Source organism: Pyxicephalus adspersus, chromosome 4 (assembly GCF_032062135.1).
Source record: "Pyxicephalus adspersus chromosome 4, UCB_Pads_2.0, whole genome shotgun sequence".
Taxonomy (NCBI): domain Eukaryota; kingdom Metazoa; phylum Chordata; class Amphibia; order Anura; family Pyxicephalidae; genus Pyxicephalus; species Pyxicephalus adspersus.
Window position 1 is genome coordinate 51428346 of NC_092861.1, and position 9494 is coordinate 51437839.

Below are 9494 nucleotides of genomic sequence, written 5' to 3' on the forward strand. Positions count from 1 at the left end.
TGATTATCTATATGCCATCTTGTGAGTTTACTAGTGGAAGGTAATGAAGCCAACAAATGAGAAGGGAGAATACCGGACTGAAATGAGCCAAGCTGTTCTCTGCAGTGATGGTCATTTCTTTATGCAAATACTAGAACCTAATGACATACTAAAAGGGAGGTATGGAAAGTCTGATGCAATAAACGCATGCACTATTTTTAACTTGAGAGTTTGCACATTAAAGGAACATATTTTTTTAGTGTTTTGGTGCTTTCTAATCTTAATTATAGGACATATGTATTAATCGTGTGTGTAGTACAGACCCATATCCATGTGTGGTACTCCTTTCCAGCTGGGGGAGACAGTCATGGTGCTGTACAGCACAGCTGCCATACAGGTGTAATTATATCTGTGCAAGGAATGAACAGGTTAGGCCAAGGGAGGTGACCAGTTGGAATACCAGTACAAATGTTCTTACAGGATAACTTAAATGTATATGTTACTGTTTTGTTGACTTTGAACATATTTATTAAATGTCATTATTATATTGCAGTATATAAGGAGCTGCATAACGCTTGGTCGAATGCCCAATTTAATGTTAATGGCAAAAGACAGCCTATACAACCAGATTCCAGTAGATACTTTTACAATGCCCTCTTACTCAAGACGAATTTCAACAGCAACACCATACATGAATGGAGAAGCATCTGCTAAATCTTTGTGGGCGATCAACAGCAGTCTCCGAATAAGAATTCTCTGTGCAACATATGTCAATGTAAACATCCGAGATATTGACAAGGTACATTTCCTTTATAATGTCGTTTCTGTATTTTGGTTATTAAAAGTTTTGTAAACCTCATCTGTTTTTGCTTTAGATTTATGTCCGAACTGGTATATATCATGGAGTTGAGCCATTGTGTGACAATGTCAACACTCTGAGGGTGCCATGTTCAAATCCCAGGTAAGTTGTTTATTCATGTTTTCCTGATTTATTTTATTTTATTTTTTTTTAATACTCAGTTGTTTATTTTTTATTTTATTGCCATTGCTGTTAACCTCAATTGGTGTTTAATGTTTGATTTGATTTAATGTTTCAGTCTTTTAATTGTTTTTAGTTACATCAAGGACATAAATCTGTTTTCATTTACTCAAAATTGTTAAAATGTATTTTAATTTTATTGTTGCCTTGTATGGCTGTTTGCCAAGTGCGTTGTTGACTAAACGCAGTATCTTAAAATATAATATTCCATTATTATAATAAAAGAAGCTGTAAACCTACAAATGGCCAATTCCCTAAAACAATGCAGTGTTGCGGGTACCTTCAGTGGCCACTGAAAATATCTGACATTCGTGAAGTGTTCTCCCAAGCCCCTTTTAGCCTGGCACACTACCGGGCACTTTTCAGCAACCACCCCGGTGTTTTTGGGTCAGCAATATCAGATGTGTAGCACAGCATTGTTTTAAGACATTGGCTGCTGGGGAGGTATGTATACAACAACGTCTGTAGAAAGATAGCTGAGGTTTATGATGAAGATCTTCATGAGTCAAACATCTGGGAGCTTGTGTTCCATTTTTTTACAATCTTAATTCATTAGGTAAAGTAACTTCAGTAAAAGGTATTAAACACAAAATGTGTTTTCAATTACCCATTAAATACTTCTCTATCTTGTGGTGGAAGATAAGAAAATTACAGTGAGGAACCACATTCTGCAGAGGTTCTTTAGCGCAGCAGTGTGGCTTCACATGTGTGTTTTCTTTTCAGATGGAATGAGTGGCTTTTGTATGACATGTATATCCCTGATCTGCCCAGAGCCGCTCGCCTCTGTCTGTCCATTTGTTCTGTAAAGGGCCGAAAGGGGGCCAAAGAGGTAAGCATTTTTAGTATACCCTGACTGTTTTTCATGCATGTCGCACACTTTTTACATGCAAAATTTAATGTGTTTCGATGAATTGTTTTTTGTTGTAGGAACACTGTCCTTTGGCCTGGGGCAATATAAACCTGTTTGATTATACAGACACGTTGGTATCTGGGAAAATGGCCTTAAACTTGTGGCCAGTGCCTCATGGACTGGAAGACCTGCTAAACCCAATTGGTGTTACAGGGTCCAACCCAAACAAGGTAAAATGTTGATGTCCATACATACCTTCTTTGTTTCTTTTAAATGCAGTTTCAAACAAGGATGGATGTTATATGTAGATTAACAAACAGATAAGTGCACACTACATTTACTGTCCTAAATTATGTACACACCCGTTACTGACCTGCTTCTGGAAATGCGTATTGCAATTGCACTGCTATTCTGCTAATTGCGTTATATTTAGAGTCACTGAGTACAAATGCTTGTGCAGATTGGGAAGTCTGCAATGCCTGCATACGTGTTCCAGGTCACTAACATGGTGTGACAATCGGGCAGCTGACGGGCTACATAATTAGGTACTCAGAAAATTTGATATTTCCCTGAAAACTTATAAGGTATGTATTATGTTCAGTGTTTCCATTCCATATTAAAGTTTAGTTTTTTTTTTTTTTTTTTTTGAACAACTATATTACTTTACAGTGGGGTGTATTTTAAAAAAAGTACTTTTTTTCATTCTAAATGGTTGATTTTCAGGAAACCCCTTGCTTGGAGCTTGAATTCGACTGTTTCAGTAGCCCAGTAAAGTTTCCTGATATGCCAACGATAGAAGATCATGCAAATAAAGTTTTGGAAAGAGAAATGGGCTACAATTACAGCCATTCTGGACTGGTAATTATGTGATTTTGTTTTTCTAATGCTATCAAAGTGTAAAAGCTGGTATTATGGTTTAAAGTCACTTTCCTTAAAAAGATAATTGTTGTTTTAAGTGTCAGCGCACTTAGAGGACCTCAGAGGACCTGAAAGCTCAGTATGATTATTATAGCTTTTTTAGAGACCTGTTTAGAAATTCTACACGTGATAAAACATGTTGCGTATAGCTTGTGATGTGATAAGAAAATGTCCTGGGTGAAATTAAACCCATCAGTAGTTGTAAAATGCTAAATATGTTCTTGATTGAGGAATAGATGCAAAAACATATAGTTATAAATTGATTGATATTTTACAGTTTTGTTGATAATTGCCTTTTTTTAAACATTTAATATAACAAATAATGATAAATAGGCATCTTAGTGATGAGTTTGTGTAGGATAAATGTCTGGAGAATACACGTACAGTGTAGGTGGTGGAGAGCATGTCATGGCATCATAGATTGTGAAAGTGGCGGGGAGGGCTCTAAAAGCACAAAAGTGTGATTGGAACTGGGGACTGTGAAGGTTTTGAAGTGCAGTAACTTATTAGCAGGAACTGTCATAAAATCTAGGAACAGTGGATGTTCTATAAGAAAACAGGGCATTGTAACTGAGTTTACTATTGGACCAGGGAGTGTGCAGGTGAGTCTGATATTTGGCATGGCATAATACATCTAAAAAGCTAACAGGCCATGTAGTGGTTATTGCACACAGCTTTGGGACTGGCTGTTGAAGTTACCACACGTTGGTTACTAATTTCCGAGGGGTAGATGCACATGCCCTGGTGAACGTTTGTGAGTATTGAAGGGCTCTCACATAAGCAGTGTGAAATAGAATTAATGTGAATAAGCTGCGGAATAGACACTAAGGGGTTATTGTAATACCTTCTTATCACTTGGAGGTAATAGATGTGCTCCAAAGTAGATCACGTCAGAAAAATGAACCTACAGATGAACAAGCAGTGCAGACAGGTCACTACTGGGTAATGCTCATGAAGCACAAATAGTTGGATTTTAGCAAATCTTTTTGGTTGAACTGGGTTAGTTATTATGGGTGGTATGCAAAATAAATAAACTAAAATATGTGAGTGTATGTGTTTGCTCATAAAGCAGATAGTCTTGCGGCTATTGCTGGTATTATTTTCAGTGGCTTTATCTTTGCTCCCCTATGATTTTGTTTCACTTTGAAACTGTGTTTTTTGTTTTTTTTGTAACCTTGTGTCTAACCCTCCCAACTGTCCCTCTATCTCCAAAAAGACTGTCTCTGTGTAATTAGACCTTGTAATCTTTGACAAGGAGATTGCAGAAAATGTATTATACTGAAATAATGAAAACATTTGCAGTCATTATATTGGTGGTCAAACAAGCTGCTATTCATTACATTTTTGCTCTTCAAGGAAATCGTGCAACATATTTTTCCTAAGATTGGAACAAGTAAGAAGGCTCTACCTTTATCTGAAATGTTGGCATGTAATATCTTTTCAATATGCCTGTATGTTGCTGTTTGATCAATAACAGAAAAGTATCATTTTTATGAAAAAAAGGGATAAACCCACATTATCTAGATCTAATTGTTAACCTAGTTTTAAAAGAGATTGGTTAGGATCTGAGATTTTTAGCATGGAAAGTCAGATCTCATCCATGAGTCAGATCTCACCCATCCATGTATGCTTGTAGTATGTACTGTTCGCACATATTATTATTATTATTATAATATTATTTTCTATAGCGGTGTCTGTTGGTGGAGTCACAAACTTGATTTACTTGCATAGGTGACAAAAAAAGATAAATCTGGTTGTCTCCATGACCGTTTTTTGTGTTGTTAGCCCTTCATTTAGATCTTTATGCTCCTTATTATCATTGTAATGCAAGTTTTGGTGATGTGTTAATTTTTTTTTTTGCAGGCAAGTAGAATAGCAAGAGATAATGAAGTCCGTGAGAGTGATAAAGAGCAACTCAAAGCCATTTCTGCCCGGGACCCTCTCTCTGAAATTACTGAGCAAGAAAAAGAGTTTCTCTGGAGCCACAGGTAGCATTTATTTGCTCTGTCTGATTTAGGTTTCTTGCAGGCAAGTCCTCATTAGGCAAGCAAGCAGCACTCATTAAGTGTGCACATAAGCTATTGTATTAATTATCCTGCATCAAGCTAAAACAGTTCATTACATGTTCGCTGAAACCCTATAAGGCAAAGTGCAACATAGGTGGCTAATGTGCATAACGGCCAGTTCCATGTGCTTGGCTTGGACGTTGTTTATTACATATAAAACTGGTAAACCCGCTGCTAATCCAAAAAAATTACATTTCATAAAGTCAATGATTTCATACACAAACGCGCACACTGCAAGAGGAGACACCAACAAAATATGCCACTCGCCTTCTTTCAAATGGCTCATTCCAGAGAATCCCTGCCACCAGTAAGTTCTGTCCCCCAGCACTCACAGCTTACTGCACAGCATCTGTTTTTGCAGACATTTGCTCCACAAGACAAATGACTAATTCTCAATGTCACAAGTCACCACTTTAATCTGCCCCTCTACCCTAACCTTATTCCCCAGTGTCCGTGCCACCAGTAGGATATGCTTTGAAACAACTGACTCCTTGGCAGCACTTTTGCAATTTAGGGCTAAATGGCATATTTCAACTCAGTGAGTTGAAATGAAATTAATTCTTACATTTTGCTTTGATGTATGTTAAGATAGATACACATAATGCCATTTGATAGTGCAGTATACAAAAGCCAAGTTAAACTACAAAAATGAAAATACACATGTTAAATTTGAGGAAAATTAGTTGAAAAAGCTACCAATGACACCCAAACTCTTCTCTGTAATAAAAATTCTTTACTACATAGTAAAGTAAATCTGAGGAATATCTGTTTAGCGAGTAAATCTACTTTGAGCTAATCTGGAGTTGCTCCAATCTAATAATAAATTTAATTAAACCTCCTTACTTTCCTATTTAGCTATCTTTCTTACCCCCTTTTACAATTCACTCCACCAAAAATGGCTTACTGTTCACAAGTATCCCCCCACCCTAACTTCTTTTTAGTCTTTTCCATGAAAATATGGTATGTGTAATTTGGTAAATCTGTTACTGATGAGACTTGGACTAAAATGTAGGTCCCTACACCTAAAACGTCCAAAACACTTTAAGATATTAAAATGCATACAAGATAGCCACTAGTGGTAGCTTGCTGTAGCAAAATTTGTGCACAACCACTTACCTTACAAATCTTTATGACTTCTCTTTTTGTGTCTAAGTTTATTGGAATGCTCAATTTCCCTAATATAATAAAGAAAAATGTTTCAATTTACCCAGTCATTTTTGTTTTTTGTTTTTTATACTACTCCATGAACTATTAGGATAGTAAAAGGTTGTATATAAAGTCACAGGTATGGAAATATAGATTTAAAATATTCACATAAATATTTGCATACATTAATCTTACTATCTTTTTTTGCATTTATACAATCTATATAATTTTTTATAGAGTTTAGTAAAATGTTAAGCAATTATTTTTTATTTTGTATGTATGAAAATGTCAGTGAAGTTTTAAAGCCCAGTTGAACATTTTGTAATAATTGCATAAACATATTTCTAAAATGCTAGGGATACAATATCCTGTGTTAGCTGTATGCTAGAGTGAGGAGACCCCTGTTAGGTGGGATGCAATGGTCCAGGTCTCCATTGGTCTGACTGTCCCCCTGCTTAGTGCACCAATCAACATACTGCCTAGGGAAAGTAAGCACTGTTAATCAGAGCTCAGGACCAGGACTATTTTGGATACCTGGAGAACCAGACTCCTGTGATGCTAGAATAGGCTTTCTGACCTTGCTGCAGTATAAAGTAGTGTTACAAAAACATATTTATTACTGTTAATTACAGCCTGATTGCATTGCTTCAGTAATATGGAAGCTTCAATTGGGGTTTAAAGTCTTTTCACACTAGAACTTTTGGATATATTTTAGCTAAACAGCTGCTGTGCATTAGCAAATGCAAAATTCTTGACAATATGTAAGAAACAAAGGTGTCTGAATGAATGTGGTGGATGTTGCGTAATACTATAAACATTTATGTGCAGTTTTATCTCCTGTCCTTCATGTTTTAGTTTAGCCGTTATATGTCTAACATCTTTTTTGCTCACCCATTGTAGTACCTTAAAGTGATTTTACACCAATTCCATTTTACAGGCATTATTGTCTGAATACCCCTGAAATCCTCCCTAAGCTGCTTCTAGCTGTAAAATGGAATAGCCGAGATGATGTTGCACAGGTACAGTATAAAAATAATCTTACTGCACCAGATGTTTGACATTTTTTTTTTTCCTTTCTGCAATATTTGCAATATTTAAACAAAGCAGTCTGTTGGCTATTACATCAAAATATTCTTTTTTGTATTGTAGGGCTTTCTGTAGTATTTAACTATTGGTTAGTGTATGCCACTTACAGTATATGTATCTAGTAGACATGCCTACAGTGTGTCTGTAAAAATGTTGCTTTATGAAAGATTAACCATTTTCCTGGCTAATATTGATATCTGGTTGTAATTAGTGGAAAATGTTTGACAGGAATCCACACAATAAATGCAGTGGTGATTGTTTTTTTTTTTTTTGAGAAATCGCTGCTTGCACTCCTTGTCTCAGCTCTCTACTATCTGACAAATCAGATCTTTAACTCATGTGCCAAGTCCAAAATAGCCCCTTGGGGCCTAAACCAGCTGACATATCCAGTTTTTTGGTTAATTTATCCATCTCCCACTGGTGCTAGACACTAGTATATAATGTAAGTTGGTCCTTTTTTGCTCCTCTTGTCTTCTACCACCTTTATTGAGGATGTAAACAACAAATGGTAATAATAAACATAGATCAACAAAAAAATTATTTTTGATAATCATCAGAAACCACAGCAAAGTTTTCTAAATCAGTTTTTCAAGCAGATTTCATATCTGTTTTCAGTTTTTCGCTAACATGTACAGTTACTGAGTTTTGGGTACTGGTATAGTTAACATTGTACATGCATGTATTTATGTATTGTACATGCATGTATACATGCAGATCTACTGAACAGTGTCGGTCAGGTACCATTGTTTCTTCAGAAATGCTTAGAGTATGAAATGTAAATGCAAGAAATGTATTTTTATGACATGCCACAATCCAGTTTCTGGAATGAATCAAGCAGATTCTGAACTCCTTCCTTGTATGTAGGAGGCTCATGGTTGCCCAGGAAATTTTCATACAGCTCCTTGAATTCATCCCAAGCTGCTGAGAGATTGTTTGAAAACATCATCTCGCAAAACAGACTTGATCTGTGGCCCTATAAATATCCCCTCCTTCATTTTTGCAGTGCTTATGTTTGGAAACTTCTCAACAAGGTGCTAAAATCCCATGGAGTTTGACCCATGTTTTACCCATGGCCTTTACAAGGTTCTTCATTAAGCCTAACTTGATATGGAGAGGTGGCAGAAATATTTAATGTGGATCAACCAGAGCAGAAACTTGGCACTGCTTGTTCCGGGCTTATAGGTATCTCTTGGTAGCCAATCAGGCTTGACATAATGATCTCCCGTAGATCGGCTGTCCCACAAGCATAGGAAACAGCAATATTTTGTGAATCCTCCTTGCATTCCCATCAGCAAGCCAGTGACTTTTAGATTCCCACAGATGTTCCACTGGTGTGTTTTATACTGGATAGCTTCAAGTAGTAACTTCATGTTGTCATAGGACTCCTTTAGGTTAACGGAATGGGCAATCGGTAAACTTGGTTTGGAATTACCGTTATGCAGTAAGACTGCTTTCAAGCTTTAGAAGAATCAATGTGGATACGCCATTTAGATGGAACATGCTCTTGTGACAAACTGTTAAAGAGTGTATTTATATCATGACAGTAGCACAGTGAGCCATCACTAGTGAAGAACCTTGTCAAGTTATGATTTTGTTTTCTGTCGTGTGTTACAGTTACACCCTTTGCAAGCAAGTGCTTCTGTTTAAGCCTTAAAGCAAGAAGTTCTGCTTTGTCTTTGGAGATATTTAGATCATGAATGAGATCATTCAGCTCTGCTTGTGTAAAGGTCTCTGGTTCTGAATCTTCATCGGCCAAGTACTCAGGATCAGATGATTGGGGGTTGTAACTGGCTGCAACTCCAGCACATTCTTCATCACCTTCTACAGAAGCAAGTCCATCATGTGGCGGTACCGGAAGTGACAATGAATCATCATAGGGAACAGGCCTAATTGCAGAATTAAGGCTGGGATATACAATTTTGTGCTTGGTTTTACCTGAGAATCCATTTTTGTTGACGTGCCAAAAATAGCAGTCGATTAGATGGTCTCGCGGTTCTCTCCACACCAACGGGATTGCAAATGGCAATGCTGCTTTATGCCGATTTAGCCAGTCACCCAGTCTGTTGGTACAACTGGTACAGATGACGTATTACAGAAACTATCTGGATCATTAAGGTGATTTCTAGGCATGATGACAAAAAAACCAATTGCAGTTAGTGCCGTGTCTAACCTTAAAAAAAAATGACATGTTGACCTGTGTTATTTATTACTTATGGCTCTTAGATAGCCTCTCCTCTTATTCTAAGGTTTACTGTTGTATAGATTGGGGAAGGATTTTAGTGACATTGAAGGCTTCATTGTTGAGATTCCTTTACTTTCTGTCTGGTAAAATGCTGTCCCCAAAGCCTGTGCAAGAGGAGAAATATCTCTAGCAGTAATACAGACAGAATTACATTTCTTTTACAAAAAA

General features: G+C 36.8%; 1 protein-coding gene across 1 annotated transcript in view; it reads left to right on the forward strand.

Annotated features, from left to right (window-relative positions):
* PIK3CA (phosphatidylinositol-4,5-bisphosphate 3-kinase catalytic subunit alpha) overlaps nt 1–9494 on the forward strand; it is a gene marked incomplete in the record, with an annotated part of 26236 nt that overhangs the window by 10780 nt on the left and 5962 nt on the right. The window contains 7 exon segments of the mRNA XM_072410147.1: nt 533–778; nt 855–940; nt 1742–1847; nt 1946–2098; nt 2592–2726; nt 4650–4774; nt 6936–7017. Of these exon segments, the coding sequence (XP_072266248.1) occupies nt 533–778; nt 855–940; nt 1742–1847; nt 1946–2098; nt 2592–2726; nt 4650–4774; nt 6936–7017 (933 nt within the window).